General features: G+C 38.2%; 1 protein-coding gene across 1 annotated transcript in view; it reads left to right on the top strand.

The window, feature by feature from the left end:
• NECAB1 (N-terminal EF-hand calcium binding protein 1) overlaps nucleotides 1-18,391 on the top strand; it is a 258,235-nt gene that overhangs the window by 226,012 nt on the left and 13,832 nt on the right. The window contains exons 9-10 of the mRNA XM_021089131.2: nucleotides 2,260-2,310; nucleotides 12,500-12,612. Coding sequence (XP_020944790.1) covers nucleotides 2,260-2,310; nucleotides 12,500-12,612 — 164 coding nt within the window. The remainder of the gene's footprint in view (nucleotides 1-2,259; nucleotides 2,311-12,499; nucleotides 12,613-18,391) is intronic.

Below are 18,391 nucleotides of genomic sequence, written 5' to 3'. Positions count from 1 at the left end.
ATATCCTCTTCTGTCTTGGCTGGTCTCTTTGCTGGTGTGGGGAACTTCCCAGGGTGAGGTGTTGTTCCTCTTTCCAACTCCCTCCTAGGCACACAGGACCCGACCTGCTTCACTTCTCCATTTCTCTCTTTTTATTCTCCTTTCTTTTTTACTACACAGTTTCATGAAGTTTTTCTTGTTCTGTCAGAATCCTGAGTTTTTATGTCAGCATTCAGCTAATTTTCTGTAAGAGTAGTTCCACACATAGAGGGATTTTCAATGTATTTGCGGGAGTAAGTGAGCCTCATGTCCTACTCCTCAGCCATTTTTTAACCCGGTCCTTTAATCCATTTTAAATTAATTTCTGTGTGTAGTTTAAGATATGGGTCCATGGGCTGTGCTCTCTGTTCAAATGCCACTGTATGTAGGGCTGTCGAATAAGCTATGTAGCTTCCTGTGTGCTCTAGTTAAGTTTCCTGGCTGGACAGGTTGAAGGCTCATCAGCAATGAGCAGCACTATGAATTAGATTCCTTGCCTGGGTACAGCAGGATAAGTAGCTCTAAAGCTGGTAAAGTTCCTTGTTATTTTAAAGTTAAAAGTTGTTTTAAAGTTAAAAGTTCCCTGAATAAACATGGCTGCTGTCTTTGCTCTGGAAACTATTGGCACTTCCTGCCTCCTTAGCTCAGGTGTCACTGGGCTGCATAGTTTCCAGGTGTTTCCACTAGCCTTTCTGGGATGGGGCCAGAAGATGCCCTCCATAACATATATATGTCTCAACTTCCTTGCCTAGGCAGGAGAGTGAGGGCTCACTCCCGGCTAGTCTAATTATTTTCCCAAACAGGCTTTCAGAGTGGAAGATGTCAGGAACTACTCTTAGCCTTGTCTATAAATTAATTCCCCTGCCTGTGCTTATCATTGGGACATTCCACACCTGGTACTGGTTTTGTTCAGGGTAATCAGCTTTACTCTCTTACCTCTTGGCTTGAGCACTGCTGGGCCACATTGCTTCCAGAAGTTGTTGAAAGCCCTCTGAAGATCAGCTTGGAAAACACTCCCCGCAGTGGTGGGAATGTGATTCAGCTCCTTGCCTGGATGTGGGCAAAATGGGCTCTAGGGCCAACAAAACTTGTCCTAAGAGGATCTAAATCAGGCAGATCTGCACTACACGTAAGTCCCCTCGTCAAGAATACATCCCAAACTTTGTTCTGCAGACAAGCAAAGCTGCTTGTTGGATTTACTACCTGGGCACTGGAGTATGAACCTGGTCTTCCAAGATCTGTGTGCTGGTTGTTGCAAGCTTCTTCCCTCTTCTCTGTCAAAGTCAGATTCCCAGTGGATGAACACCACAGATTTCACTGCAATCTCTCTTGGTAGATCAGAGTAGGGGCTTTCACAAAATAACTCACAATGCTGTGTGAGGCTAGTTGTCCCCCCAGGCTCTCTGTTTCCACTGAAGGAACCAAAGGCTCAGGAGATTTGTCCAAGTGGTGCATGCTGGCCTAGGGATGTGGCAATGCTGCCACTTCTCTTATCTTCTAGTGCAGTCTATCTTGGTCTCTGTGGTGTAGGAGAGTGCTTTAGCCTTGCTGTAGGATTCTCTCAGAGGTATCTTGTTCTTAACAGTTGTTTGTTATTCTTGTGAGGGGAAGCAAAGCCAACAACCAACATATATCACCATTGTGGCAATGTTGCTCTTTAGTATATATATTCTTAGAATGAATTCCTCAGAGACTACATGTTTGGTTTCACAGGTGAGATTAGCACACTATGCATTGATCACCACAGAAAGCTCTGTCTTTTCAGTAGTCTTTTGTTTTTAACAAATATTAATAGTGATTTAATTTGCTTTTTATTTCACTTTTTAACAAAGCAAAGTTAGCACTTAGAATGTGAATATCTTTTCATTATATCTCAAGTATATTGCCATATACCCGCAGCAAAGGCTATCAACCTACTCAGTCTTTTTCTTTTAATTTTTCTATCCTTTTCCTCTCTGCTTTAATGAGTCTTCTGTCCACTTTGTTCTCTTTTAATGGCATCAATGAAGTAAGCTCAAAGTAATAACAAATTGAACGCATTTGAAACGGCTCCTTACAATTGCTACAATGGGTAAAATAATCTTTATTGGAAGAGCTCATAAAAATCAGAATTATTTCATCTCCTTTCAGATGAGGAAGTTATTTTGGTTCAATATTAGCCATAAAAGTGCTGTAACATTCAAATATATGTTTCATTTAACTAATGTCTGGTTTTATCCCCATTTCTTCCTCTAACCAAAGGATCTCAAACTTGAACCTCTAGAAGAAGTTATTGAAGGGAATACTAAATATGTAAGTATTCTTTCTAGGTAAAAATTTTGTATATATGTACTTTTAAAACATGATTTTTTTTCAAAATTACTGTCATAGTTCCCAATGTGGCTCATTGGGTTAAGGACCTGATATTATCTCCATGAGGATGCAGATATGATCCCCGGATTCACTCAGTGGGTTAAGGATCCATCACTGCCACAAACTGTGGCATAGGTCACAGATACAGTTCAGATCCAGTGCTTCCATGGCTGTGGTGTAGGCCCGAACTGCAGCTCCCATTTGACCCCTGGCCTGGGAACTTCCATAAGCTATAGGTGTGGCCATAAAAAACACCAAAAACATTACTATCTCAGTGAAAATATGAAAAACTAATAAACTAAACGTGGGCATGTTTTATTTTGTATGGCTCAGTAATATTTTCTAAATTGTGGTTTGTGGAAGACTAATGCCTACTTCATAGGGGTTTTGTGAAAGCACCTGGTATGTAATATGTGCAAAATGAAATTTTTATGCATGTATAAATCAATGAGTTATTGAATAATTGAATAAATATGACTAGCAGAGAAGGACAACATTCAAATTGTATCATAAAATAGTCTGAATAGGAGTTCCCGTCATGGCGCAGTGGTTAACGAATCCGACTAAGAACCATGAGGTTGCGGGTTCGGTCCCTGCCCTTGCTCAGTGGGTTAACGATCCGGCGTTGCCGTGAGCTGTGGTGTAGGTTGCAGACGCGGCTCGGATCCCGCGTTGCTGTGGCTCTGGCGTAGGCCGGTGGCTACAGCTCCGATTCAACCCCTAGCCTGGGAACCTCCATATGCCGCGGGAGTGGCCCAAGAAATAGCAACAATAACAACAACAACAACAACAACAAAAAAAAAAAAAAAAAAAAAAAAAAAAAAAAAAAAAAAAATAGTCTGAATAGTACATCTGAGCCAAAACTTGGCCCTATTAATTATTGTATATCCAGCATTTAGCCCAGGGCTAGGCACATTATAGATGCTCAGAAATCACTTTTCAAAGAAAAAGAAATGATGCTTAGAGAAAAGTGAACATTCATGCACATAGGGAATAGATATCTATCTAGGGGATTACAATTGCTGGAGACTGAAAGAAAAAGGACAAAGCAATCATGTAGGTTCATTAAATGTGACAAATGAAATTAATGAATAAATTAACTAATTGAAAAGCAATACATACCATGCTTTATTATTTTACTTTATTCTAAGGCAAATATTTATAGCACTTCTGCTTTGGGAAATTGTATGTTTGCATTTACGTTCAGTAAAATGGAAGTTTGCGCTTTAAAATCCTGAGTATCTACAGAAAATCATTTTTCTTAATACCTTAAATATTTTGTATATATCTTGTAGGATCAGTCACATTTATAGTAAACAAGGATAGGAAATATCTTCCATCTCTGTACCATGTACTTGTTCCACAGGCACTGCCTATGTGATAGAAGGTGAGAATCACCTGTGTGTCAGCTCCTGTTTATCTGTCCAAACTCAGAGCACAAAGGAAATTTTCAAAGGGGAAGCTTTTAAGGCTTTTCAGAATAGTTTAATAATGGCTATTATGATTAGAATCCTATAGATACAGAAATACTCCCTAGATATAAAGTATATTTTCACTACAGGTTCAGTACTTTTATTCCTCCAAAGATAAGGATGTGGTCTATGTTAATTCATCAGGCCCCCAGAATTTTAAAGGGGTAGGTAGATTTTAGGAGTTCTCACAGTGGTGCAAAGGGATCAGTGGCATCTCTGGAGTGCTGGGACATAGATTCAATTCCCCAGCCTGGCCCAGTGGATTAAGGGTTCAGCAGTTGTAACTGTGGCTTGGATCTGATCCCTGGCCCAAGAAATTCCATATGCCATGGGGCAGCCGATAAATAAATAAATTAAATAAATAAATAAATAGTGGTAGATTTGAGTGGAAAGGTGAGGGAAGAGAGGTACTGAGCACAGATTCTATGACTAGCAAGCCTGTGCAGTCCCCACAGGCACAGGATTGTGACCTTGAAGTCTTGCATCTGTATCGTCTCTTAGGTTTGCATGTAGGGAAAACGATATGCCAATTAAGAAAAATGAACACTTTTTTAGTATTAGGAGAGACTGTTGTCTTTTCTTAATATGAATATTCTTTCTCACTATCTATGAAGGAGAAAAATTTCTAGGGATTGTTTATGAAAGGTACAGACTTCTGTTCTCTGGTCCCTGACAGAAGAGCAAGATCTATTTTAAAAGATCTATCAACCCACATAGCATTTCCAATTCAACAGTGCATGGAAGTATTTTAGAGAAAAAGAACTGGGTAGTTCAGTTGTCAAAATTATTTAAAAGCAGGAAAGAATATTCTTATTTTTAACCATATGTAGAAGTAAAATAATTATGCTCTATGAGAATGTACATATAGTAATAGTCTGAACTAGTTTGGTTTTTTTTACCCATAAGATATTTTTCATAAAAAATTTGAATTTTTTACTAGTGGTAGTATATGCATCACTATCAATTCCTATGAAACATTTACACTCAGAATGACAAAAACAATTTTTCATGTTGTTTCACAACTGGCACTCATTATTGTACGTTACTGTGTGATCAGCGATTTACCTGATGATCAAAACCATTTTTAGAATTTATTGACTGGAGAGACATTTTTCCTTTTCCATTATTGGATGCATTAGAAATTTGGAAAAAAAAAACGAAACATTAAGAACAAAGCATAAATTTTTATTATATACTTTGTTTTAATTTAAGCTTTACCGAGCCCTTGCTATGTGCAAATGTTGTGTTAAAGCCACACATATGTAAATGTCATAATCCTCTCCAAAGCCATATGAGATGGTGCTGTTATTTGCCCAATTTAATAGATGAAGAAATTAATGTGTAGAAAATTTTAAATATCATAGCTGAACCCTAGAAGTTCTATTCCAGACCTACACTCCTCAACACACTGTAATATTCCTAATCTAGTGTTTGTGATACTTCCAAGCACTAAAGTAGAGCTGCTTTTTACCAGTGTGGTCATAAGGTAGTAGATGACTCTGTTTCATGAGATTTCCTATCATTAGAGTTGAGCAGATTATCTGGTAGGCTTATTTAAGCACACAGCAAAAGTCCTGAATACTAGCAGCTGCCATACTGTTTTTCTGGATATGAGCCATTACATAATGATGAGTGCAGCATATAATTCTTTTTAAGTCCATTTTTTCTCTGACTAGAGTAAGAGAAGTAACATTTGTTGACTATCAATCATGGACAAGATCTTTATGTATACTTTAAATATATAATATTTATATTATAAAATAATACTTACTAATAAATATAAATATATATACAATATAATTATTTCTATATGTAATTTCTTTTTTTTTTATTTTCCCACTGTACAGCAAGGGGGTCAGGTCATCCTTAGATGTATACATTGCAGTTACAGTTTTTTCCCCCACCCTTTCTTCTGTTGCGACATGAGTATCTAGACATAGTTCTCAATGCTATTCAGCAGGATCTCCTTGTAAATCTATTCTAGGTTGTGTCTGATAAGCCCAAGCTCCCGATCCCTCCCACTCCCTCCCCCTCCCATTGGGCAACCACAAGTCTCTTCTCCAAGTCCATGATTTTCTTTTCTGAGGAGATGTTCATTTGTGCTGGATATTAGATTCCAGTTATAAGTGATATCATATGGTATTTGTCTTTGTCTTTCTGGCTCATTTCACTCAGGATGAGATTCTCTAGTTCCATCCATGTTGCTGCAAACAGCATTATGTCATCCTTTTTTATGGCTGAGTAGTATTCCATTGTGTATATATACCACTTCTTCCCAATCCAATCATCTGTTGATGGACATTTGAGTTGTTTCCATGTCCTGGCTATTGTGAAGAGTGCTGCAATGAACATGCGGGTGCATGTGTCTCTTTTAAGTAGAGCTTTGTCCAGATAGATGCCTGAGAGTGGGATTGCGGGGTCATATGGAAGTTCTATGTATAGATTTCTAAGGTATCTCCAAACTGTTCTCCATAGTGGCTGTACCAGTTTACATTCCCACCAACAGTGCAGGAGGGTTCCCTTTTCTCCACAGCCCCTCCAGCACTTGTTATTTGTGGATTTATTAATGATGGCCATTCTGACTGGTGTGAGGTGGTATCTCGTGGTAGTTTTGATTTGCATTTCTCTTATAATCAGCGATGTGGAGCATTTTTTCATGTGTTTGTTGGCCATCTGTATATCTTCTTTGGAGAAATGTCTATTCGGGTCTTTTGCCCATTTTTCCACTGATTGATTGGTTTTTTTGCTGTTGGGTTGTATAAGTTGCTTATATATTCTAGAGATTAAGCCCTTGTCAGTTGCATCATTTGAAACTATTTTCTCCCATTCTGAAAGTTGTCTTTTTGTTTTCTTTTGGGTTTCCTTTGCTGTGCAAAAGCTTTTCAGTTTGATGAGGTCCCATGGGTTTATTTTTGCTCTAATTTCTATTGCTTTGGGAGACTGACCTGAGAAAATATTCATGATGTTGATGTCAGAGAGTGTTTTGCCTATGTTTTCTTCTAGGAGTTTGATGGTGTCCTGTCGTATATTTAAGTCTTTCAGCCATTTTGAGTTTATTTTTGTGCATGGTGTGAGGGTGTGTTCTAGTTTCATTGCTTTGCATGCAGCTGTCCAGGTTTCCCAGCAATGCTTGCTGAATAGACTTTCCTTTTCCCATTTTATGTTCTTGCCTCCCTTGTCAAAGATTAATTGACCATAGGTGTCAGGGTTTATTTCCGGATTCTCTATTCTGTTCCATTGGTCTGTCTGTTTTGATACCAGTACCACACTGTTTTGATGACTCATCAAAACAGTGTAATTTCATATTATATATAATTATATGTATAATATATAATTTAACCTTCCTCAAAACTCTGTGATATTCCTTTGCATATACGTACCACTTCTTTATCCATTCATAAAAACTTCCAGTTTTATGTATCAGAAGACTTGAGAAAGATTAAGTAACTTATTCAAGGCCAGGTGGCTAGTAAAAATGAATCCAGTCTACATCTGCTCTTAGAGAGAAAAGGGAAAAGAATGCAAGATGGAGATGATAGATTGGACCACCTCAAATCTTTTTCTGGAAAGGATACTGTATATATAAAATGTATTAAATAATTTTTTAAATTATTGAATTATACTTCACTTACAGTGCTGTATTATTTTCAGATATATGGCAAAGCAAATCATCTATACCTATACATATAGCCATATTTATCATTTTCCCACATAGGTTTAGAGTATTAAGTAGATTTCCCTGTGCTATAGAGTATGTCCTTGTTAATTATCTATTTTATATATACATAATTGATGTGGAGTTCCCTTGTGGTTCAGCAGAAATGAACCCAAGTAGCATCCATGAGGATGTGGGTTCTATTCCTGGCCTCACTCAGAGGGTTAAGGATCCTATGTTTCTGTGAGCTGTGGTATGGATTGTAGACATGGCCTGGATCCTGCCTTGCTGTGACTGTGGCTTAAGCTGGCAGTTTCAGCTCCACTTGGGTTTGGGAACTCCCATATGTTGCATCTGTGGCCCTAAGAAGACAATAATAATAATAAGTGATGTGTATATGTTAATCACAAACCCCTGATTTATCCCTCCCTCCATGTTTCCCCTTTGGTGGTTATAAATTTTGTTTGGAAATCTGTGAGTCTGTTTTGTAAATAAGTTCTTTTAGATCATTTTTTAAGATTCCACATGTAAGTGATATCTGATATTTGTCTTTTTCTGTCTGACTTACTTCTCTTAACATGATAATCTCTAGGCCCATCCACCTTGCTGCAAAAGGCATTACGTCCTTTTTATGGATGAATAATATTCCTTTGTAAATATGCCCCACTTCTTCTGTATCCATTCCTAAGTTGATGGACATTAAGGTTGCTTCCATGTCTTGGCTGTTATAAATAGTGCTGCAATGAACAGTGGGGTGCATGTATCTTTTTGAATTATGTTTTTTTGCCAGATAGAAGCCCAGGAGTGGGATTGCTGGATCATATAGTAGTTCTGTTTTTAGTATTTTGAGGAACCGCCATACTGTTCTCCATAGTGATTGCATCAACTTATATTCCCACCATGATGGATTTTGTCAAATGTTTTTTCTGCATCTATTGAGATTATTATTTGGTTTTGATTTTTCTTTTGTTAACATGGTATATGACATTGATTGATTTGCATATGTTGAACCATTCTTGTGAACTCGGGATGAATCCCACAGTATCCCTTCTGTCACATTCCATTGGCAAAAATAAGTTGGAAGGCTAACCCAGATCCAAGATAAGGGGAAAGAGAATCCATGTGTCGGAGTTCCCATTGCATCACAGTGGAAATGGAATCTGACTAGGAACCATGAGGCTGCAGGTTCAATCCCTGGCCTTGCTCAATGGGTTAAGGATCCAGCATTGCCATAAGCTGTGGTGTAGGTCACAGATGCAGCTCAGATCTGGCATTGCTGTGGCTGTGATGTAGGCTGGCAGCTGTAGCTCTGATTAGACCCTAGCCTGGGAACCTCCATATGCTGCAGGTATAGCCCTTAAAAGTAAACAATAGTAATAATAATAATAATCCAGGTATTGATGGAAAACTGAAAAGTCACATTTCAAAGGACATGGGTTCTCTGGTCATATTAATAATCTGACTCACATAACAGTTGCCTTAAGACTAAAATAACTGTGATGGAATAAGTGGATATATTTAGACATCTCATTAGGAAAGCTGTAAGAATTATGTGATTTATTGTTTATCACAAATACCTGTCCAAGTCACCTCTGTGAATTTTTTTCAAAAGAATATGTTCATAATTATTCTGGTAGAGATTACCTTTAACTCTTATTGATATTAAAACCAGGTCCTGGGAGAGACAGATAGGAGGCTGATTGTTCATTACACAATCTTAGAAAATAGGCTTTGATCACTGATCCTGAAGGGAAATAAAATAAAGCTCAATTAAAATAATTGAACTCATTTAGATGACTATGTATGGAAACAAATAGACCCAAAACGTAAAATGATTCCAATCTGATAAAAATTTGTCCAATAAACAGTCTACACAGTGATTCAGGAACACAGGTTTCTCTTATCTGTGAGAAAGATAAGAGATCTTCTTTCATCTATGGCTCTGCCATTCCTAAGGCAGGTCTTCATCCAGCTAACAGAACAGGGAAAGAGAATGTGAAGTGGTATATTTCACTTCTGCTCATATTCTACCGGTAAGAACTCATCAGTTGGGTACACCTAACTGCAAGGGATGATGGAATATATAGTTTAACTCTCGCTCATATATATATAATATACATAAGTATATATAATATATATAACCATATATGCTATAATACCTATAGTATGTATAATAGTATATTATTTTATAATATAATATTTTATAAAATTATAGTTATAATTTTATATTATGTGATATAAAATATGTTATATAACATATGCTATATATAACTATATATTATATATATAAAGAAGAAAGAAATGGATTTTTATACACAGCTTGGAGTCTGCTAATCTACCTTCTAGTCATCAAATATTCTTTTGCACCCTTCTTGTCATATATGTAGAACACAAAATCGCCTCCAGTTACTGCTTTTAGCTCAAAATCCAGCATCCATGGATGACGTACATTTTTCTTGGTAACCCCTTGAGGTCTGACTCCCCTCCCCCAATTCTTCTAACACCCCCCCCACACACACACACAGATAAAATACACAGTGATAAAACTAGGCTAGAATAAATGCCATAAAAACTGCCATACAAAAAACAAATGAAAGGGAATTCTACAGCATTCACTGGTTGGTTGCTGAGAAGATATTTGTTAATAAAGGAAGTTCCGTAACTAGACATCTCTATTCTGGGAGGAACTCTGCTGTCTATTGTTTTTTTAAGAGTTTCTTCTTGGTCCTGGAGTTCCCATCGTGGCGCAGTGGCTAACAAATCCGACTAGGAACCATGAAGTTGCAGGTTTGATCCCTGGCCTTGCTCAGTGGGTTAAGGATCCAGCATTGCCGTGAGCTGTGGTGTAGGTTGTAGATGCGGCTCGGATCCCGCATTGCTGTGGCTCTGGCATAGGCCGGCGGCTACAGCTCTGATTCTACCCCTAGCCTGGGAAATCCATATGCCATGGGAGTGGCCATAGAAAAGACAAAAAAAAAAAAATAGAGTTTCTTCTTGGTCCATTATCATCCATAACCACACCTAAAACATGCCACTGGGGAATATTATCTTTCTTGACAGTTATGCAATATTCACAGCCTGCTTCCCACTGATGTGAGTTTGTGGGCCCAAATATTATTTTAAAACTTAAATAGGAGTTCCCATCATGGCTCAGTGGTTAACAAATCTGACTAGGAACCATGAGGTTGCAGGTTCAATCCCTGGCCTTGCTCAGTGGGTTAAGGATCTGGCATTGCCATGAGCTGTGGTGTAGGTTGCAGACACAGCTTGGATCCCGTGTTGCTCTGGCTCTCGTGTAGGCTGGTGGCTACATCTCCAATTAGACCCCTAGCCTGGGAACCTCCATATGACGCAGGTGTGGCCCTAGAAAAGACAAAAAAAGAAAAATAAATAAACTTAGACAAAGGATTTTTAAGACTAGGGTCAAGATTTATTTGGCAATACAGTTGGTCAAAATTTTAGTAGAATTCTGATCAATTTACATACAATAAGTTTCATGGAGCACACCTAAAATTACTCCTTAGACATACTTTTAAAGATTTGTTATTTCTTTACTAAAACCTATGAAGGCAAGAATTATATCTTAATCTATTACTAGAATACCTTGAATCCAGCACTTGGTAACTACCTGTTAGAACACAAAGTAGGAACATTTGTTGAATATATAAAGTGCCTAGCATAATACCTACAGTATAATTAGTATTCAACAAATGATAGCTGTTAACATGAATGGAAGAGCTCATTGGAATAGGAGACAGTAAACCAGGGGCTTGATTCTAGCTGTAGTGCTACAGAAATGGGTAATATCATGCAAGTTATTTTCCTCATATTCTAAATCATCCTTGCATTGTTGCTTTGTAATTTTATGATTCACCTCCAATCCTTATGTTTTTGGCACATTTATGATTTACTACCAACATTTGATGAGGAAAGGATTAATCTTAAAATAAAAATACCTTGAGAAGCCCATAGGTGGATCTTTAAGTCTTCAAGCTACAAATGCTATAATGGTAAAAGGATTTGATACAAGAAACAGTTAACGTCCAACCCAGTGTGATCCACTAAACACAGGCTCCATCTAATGCCATGAGATTTTGAGTGGAGTCTATTGTAGGTGGGTAATATGTATGAGAACCCTGCGATGGTTAATGCACCTTTGGAAATGCACACACACACATTTTTTTAATTTGATTTTTTGTAATGATGTTCATAATATGTCTATCAGCACGAATTTTCCAAGGAGAATTTGGAGATGTCCCCTGTTTACAGTAGGAATTCTCTCTAAAATTTGGTAAGTGACTCTAGTGATCCTAACCCTGGCTGCACATTAGAGTCATTTGGAGATGTTTTTATAAATACCTGTGCCTGTATCCCACTCCAAGAGATTCTGATATATATGCGATTTTATTTTATTTTATTTTATTTTATTTTATTTTATTTTATTTTATTTTATTTTATTTTATTTTGCTTTTTAGGGCTGCACCTGCAGCATATGGAGGTTACCAGGCCAGTGGTAAAATCAGAGCTGTAGCTGCTGGCCTATGCCACAGCCACAACAATGTCAGATCCAAGCCGCATCTGAAACCTATACTACAGCTCATAGCAATGCTAGACCCTTAACCCACTGAGCAAGGCCAGGGGTCAAGCCTGTGTCCTCATGGATGCTAGTCAGATTCGTTTCTACTGAGCCATGACAGGAAATCCAAGTGCAATTTTAAAACCTCCCCAGTGATTCTGATGGAGAACCACTGCTTTTAAAAGGGAAACATCATTGTGAAAGTTATGAAGGATACTTTCTTCAGCACCTGTGCCACAGCTGCAGTAATGCCAGACCCTTAACCCACTGTACCACAGTGGGAACTCCTAATCATGGCCTTTTTGGTCATACTTTTAGATGAGAATTGTTTGTTTTGTGAGGAGGGATGGGGATGAGCAATAGGGGGTTAGCTTTGGGAGGCTCTGTGATAGTCAACACACTGACATTCTCCCCTCCCCCTTGCAGCACATCATGCTTGTGCAGCGTCAGATGTCTGTGAGAGAAGAGGACTTGGAAGAATTCCAGCTTGCTCTGAAACACTATGTGGAGAGTGCTTCCTCCCAAAGTGGATGCTTGCGGTAGGTACGCCTGCACATGTGTCCAGATGAGGAGGGGTCTGGAAGACCACATCTGAGAATCCTCATATAAGGTGCTGATCCTTCCAGCCCTTTGGGTGATGCATTTTGCAGAGTTCAATAGACTGTTTTCTCTTGACTCTATATGGATTTGAGTATTAGGAGCAGCGAGGTAAATAAATTGAAGAGAACAATTTGAGGAGTTTCAAATAGACCAAATCCCCCTTTTGCATTCAGGCAGGCTCACGCTCTGATTTCTAATCATTTCTGGTACATGAGGCTCCAGCTTTAGTGCATCTAGCTCTGATTGCTCCCTTGGGAGCATGTACTATGGCCTAATAACCACCATTTCAGCCATTCATTATGAAATTGCACCATCTTGATTTTTGTCAAGTGTTTATTTTTGTCATTAAAAAAAAAGTTACTTCTGCAGGCTTCTGTTAGCTCAGGCTACTAAAAAAAAATAACTATATAGCTCATCTTCAGTTTCTCCACTCCAAGTGGAAAATCATAATTTTCCAGAAACAATTATCATGGAATTCTCATAATCAGAACCCTGAAGTAATGAGTACCTTATCAAATGCTATAAATGTATCCTGACCCTACATTTATACTATTACAGTCCCCCAGAAATCCATAGCACTGCTACCATTTGTTCTCCCTCACCTGAGCACTGTGCTTCAACAGTGCCCAGCTGCATGTTGCCTTTTGAGCTTATATGTACATCTATTAATTCTGTGCCTTAGTTCTGGCCATTCTCCTTCCCAGAAGTGTATACCCAGCTTCAGGTCTTAGCCAGCCCATGCTCTACCTCAAGCCAAGAGCCTAGACTCACCTGCTCATGAAAAACTGAACCAAATCTATCCCTACCTTGGGAGCTTGTTTAAATTGTGTTTCATAATGCTCTTAGAACATTGCTTTAAGAAAGCTTTCTAGCACGTATGTGCATGCATGAAGCTTTTTAGCACATATGTGCACAATGAAACACATATTTCATGTCTCTGAGTGCTTTGGTGTTCCTCCCAGTGATTACTAGTTAAATCTCATTCTCACTCTGGCAGAACACTTTCCCAGCTAAGAAGTCTGGCTCCAGAATTAAACATGGGATTGTACTAACTTTGTCATTTTGAGAAAGATCCCAGCTGGCTCGAAGACTCGTTTCCTCAGAAAGGGGTTTTGAGGATTAACTGAGTGCACAGCAGAGTGCCTCCCATCAACTAAGGACCAGGAAACATGAGCTGGGATTACTGCTGCACTTACTACTGGTTCCTTGTCGTGTGGCTGGCTGACTTCCTTTCTGATGTAGAAGAGGACTTGCTTACTGCCATTCATGTCATACAGTTCACCATATTCCCAGCAGTGCCTTTGTAACTAAGTCATTACTTTTTATTTTTGTTACTGTACTTCTCAATGGGCTCAGAAGGGCAGAGATCAAAACCACATTTTAGTCCTTTTATTTCAGTGACTTAAAAGAGATCTGCCAAAGTGAGAGTATATGTAGTTTTTAAAAGGCTGCTCATTTAAAGATAAGGTTTTTGGAAAATGAAAAAAGAACTTATAAACTCCACATTGTGAACCGTAGAAAGTAGAGCTCAGTAAACTTTTTTTGGTTAGTGAAGCTATAAAGAAAATAAAGTCTGGTTTGTTGTATCACAATTCCTAGGATAGATTAGATATTTTACATTTGCAAAAATGGTACAAAGTTTGATTACTTTTTAAGGTTCAGAAACACCACATTAATGTGCATTGGGAAAATGATCTAAAGCAACTAGAATAGCCCCAGGGTAAGGGAAACAGGCTGTGGGAGAATAAGAGAGAAGCAGATTTGTGCCGCCTGCTGCAAACTCTGGTCTCCCAGTGAGCACACAAAATTGCTCCCTCAGCTCCAGATGTGAAGTAAAGGGAAAGGAAAGTATCCTTTTCCTGTAAGATAAATTGAGACTTTAAGACCCTCTTTTTCCATTGTAAGACTGGTTTGTTTAACTCTTCCCTCACTTCTTATTGCTGATTTTTTTCAGTTTTTTTCTACTGGAATTTCCAAAAAGTAAACTTTATTAGATGAAAATAAGTCTCAACCACAAATGGAAAATATGGTGGAATACATGCTATGTGAGTGTGCCTGTCTAAATCCAGTTGCACTAGTTAATCAAATTTAATTTTCTGTCTGTATTAATTGATGAAGAGTCAAATGGGCCACTCATGTCTTCAGTCATGCTCTAATGCATTCAGCATGGTTGCCTGAGGCTTGGCTGATAAAATAAAGCTCTGTGAATTATCAGAGTTATGCAGTTTCTTCTTCGCCCACAATGTTTGGCTTGGCCTCACCATGGTTAGAGAGGAAACACTGGCATAAAATAAAATGGAAATTAAGGATTTATGAGATTGGGCATTTTGTACCCATTTTCTTTTTTAATCTTCACTGCAATTATCTAAAGTTTGTATTACATCCAATTCAGGAGGAAACAGGCTCACAGAAGTTAAATAACTAGCCCAAATTTGTCCGACTCCAAAACCCACATTTAATCTTTCTTGCAAGTATTTGGTCATCCTTGAATTAGATTCCTGGACTGTCTGTGATTAACCAGGAGTAGAATAGACAAGATCCCTTCTGTTCCAACTACATGGCTTTAATTGCTCATGAATGAGTAGTATTTTCCTAACTGGATTCTAAGATCTTTGGAAGCAGAAACTAGTTTCATTCTCTCTGAAGTCAAGTATGGTCCTGAGAATACACTGTGTACATCACCTCTCCATGCCAAACATAGGGATAAGTCTTCATGACAACAAAATATGTGAAAAGAGTAATCAATGTATGTGTGCAAGTGTGTATGTGAGTGTGCGTGTGTATGTGCATATGTGTTATACACGAGCAACACCTACAAGCCATCCTTTCATGTCTGAACCTAAGGATGTAAAGTTTCCCAGAAGTCCTTGCTTATCTGCATACTTCCCTTAGCATCTTGTTGGCCCAACTCAAGTCACTCAGCCATTCCTGGGTACTGGGGTGGTTAGGAAACAAATATCCAGCAGAAAGGAGATTGTGATGACTGTCTCAGCTTAGAACTGATTGGTACACTGGATATACTGCAAACTGAACAATGGCAGGATTCATTTTGAAAGGGGGGAATAACAGCAGTTGGGAAGTCAACAGACGGTATCTGCCATATGAGCCCCAGAGGGTCTGTGAAGGTAAAAATGACTTAATCCATGAGAAATGCTTAGACCAGGGCCTGGGACAGAGCAATGTGTGTTAGCAACATTATTATTGGCTTACTACTTCTCATTATTATCGAAGATATTTCCCCTCAGTTTCCTTTCTCTCCTATTCCATTTACTTCTGTCATGCTTCTCAACTTGGGCACCACTAAGGCTTAGCTTTCATAGCTACCTACTGAATGGAGGTACTTCCTTTTTTGCTACTGAGCTAACAGCTAGTTAAACACACTCACACACACCAAGGACTGGCCAAAGCAATGCCTAATTTAATCCTCATAGTGCTATTTTTGCCACCATTTCACAGGTGAGGAAGCAGGTTAAGTAATGAGCCCAAGGTGACAAAGCTCTAATGCATGGTTGTAGAAGACATGCCCGTATGCCCACACTCCAAACCACTTCCTTATCACAATGTGATACCTTCTTCAATCCTTCCTGAATATCAGGCTAAAATTATGTCAATTTCTTGTGGCCAGTCAGGAAAAGGGAAGGTTCAAATAACAGGATTAGTGATTACTGATTTTTAATGTAGTAATATAAATAAATTAGTTTCTAGGAGACAGCTCATAAAGCACTGGAAATACTAAACTGGGTACTTTAAACTTTATCTCAAAAAATAGTTATGGATTGAAATTTGTCCATTACATTTTCAGATTACATTTGGAGATTACACACCCTTTAATACTATGATGGGAACCATAGATTCTCTTCCCAGGAAAAAGCAAATATGCAGCTCACTTCTGGGATTTCAAGGAACCCTCCCCCTCCAAATAGATTTATGAACTTCTGGAATTAGAAAATCTCCAATTTCACATTCTATTCAATTCCTTTGATAATTTTATAAACCTGTCCCCCAGAAAATCTGTAATTGAAATAATAACAATATTGTCTACATCATAGCTTAATACAGCAAAAGCTTTATGAAAAAGACCAAACTGCTTACAGTCAAAAGAAAGAAAAATAAATATGAAAATTTCTGTGTAGTTACCACCACCTGCTGGTCATACTTAGTAAACTCTGTACTGAGCTTGGCTATTTTTACTGGTATATTCTGTTTTTCTCTATTAAATCAATATAATTATTGGTTTTCTAACCTCTCATTTTGATTTTTAATCCAACTATATTTTGAAACATTAGGCTGAACAAGCTAGACTTGTGGAATTAATTTTTAAAGGCATCTTTTTATATTTGTCTCCTAGTCTCCCTTTAAAGCTTATGAATTATCCCCTCTTCCTTTCTTTCTACCTTAGTTTGAATCCTCATCATCTCTTACCCAAGCTAATTAAACTACCTTTTTAGCTTTTCTTCCTGCTTTGCATAACAGTGTCCATAGGATACTCCACACTGCCATCAAAAGGATTTTTTATTTATTTTTTTCCTTTTATTTTTTTCCTTTTTTTGTTATTACTCAAATGAATTTATCACATCTGTAGTTGTGTAATGATCATAACAATCTGATTTCACAGGATTTCCATCGCACAGCTCAGGCACATCCCCTCACCCCCCAAACTGTTTCCTCCGGAGACCATAAGTTTTTCAAAGTCTGTGAGTCAGCATCTGTTCTGCAAAGAAGTTCAGTCTGTCCTTGTTTCATATTCCACACGTCAGTGAAAGCATTTGATGTTGGTGTCTCATTGTATGGCTGACTTCACTTAGCATGATAATTTCTAGGTCCATCCATGTTGCTAAAAATGCTGGTATTTCATTCCTTTTAATGGCTGAGTAATATTCCTTTGTGTATATGTACCACATCTTCTTGATCCACTCCTCTGTCGATGGACATTTAGGTTGTTTCCATGTCTTGGCTATTGAAAACAGTGCTGCAATGAACACTGGAGTACATGTGTCTTTGCGAGTCGTGGTTTTCTCTGGATGGATGCCCAGGAGTGGGGTTGCTGGGTCAAATGGTAGTCCTATGTTTAGTTTTCTGAGGAATCTCCACACTGTTTTCCACAGTGGTTGTACCAATTTACAATCCCACCAACAGTGTACTAGGGTTTCTTTTTCTCCACACCCTCTTCAGCACTTATTGTTTGTAGACTTTTGGATGATGGCCATTCTGGCTGGTGTGAGATGGTACCTCATAGTGGTTTTGATTTGCTTCTCTCTAATAATGAGTGACGTTGAACATCTTTTCATGTGTTTCTTGGCCATCTGTATGTCTTCTTTGGAAAACTGTCTGTTTAGATCTTCTGCCCATTTTTTGATAGGCTTGTTTGTTCTTTAGGTATGGAGCTGCAGAAGGTGTTTATAAGTTTTGGAGATTAATCCCTTGTCAGTCGATTCATTTGCAAATATTTTCTCCCATTCTGCAGGTTGTCTTTTTGTGTTGTTTAGGGTTTCCTTTGCTGTGCGGAAACTTTGAAGTTTGAGTAGGTCCCATTTGGTTATTTTTCTTTTTATTGTCAATACTCTGATAGGTGGATCTGAGAAGATGTTGCTGTCGTTTATGTCAGAGAGTGTTTGGCCTGTGTTTTCCTCTAGGAGTTTGATAGTGTCTGGTCTTATACCTAGGTCTTTAATCCATTTTGAGTTTATTTTTGTGTGTGGTGTCAGGGAGTGTTCTCAT

The sequence above is a fragment of the Sus scrofa genome, chromosome 4, assembly GCF_054392235.1.
Source record: "Sus scrofa isolate SSC_HxYL_T2T_F1_AM1 chromosome 4, Sscrofa_HxYL_maternal_Yorkshire_Landrace_v2.0, whole genome shotgun sequence".
NCBI lineage: Eukaryota > Metazoa > Chordata > Mammalia > Artiodactyla > Suidae > Sus > Sus scrofa.
The sequence above is the reverse complement of the archived record's forward strand: the minus strand, read 5'-3'. Positions and strand labels throughout refer to the sequence as shown.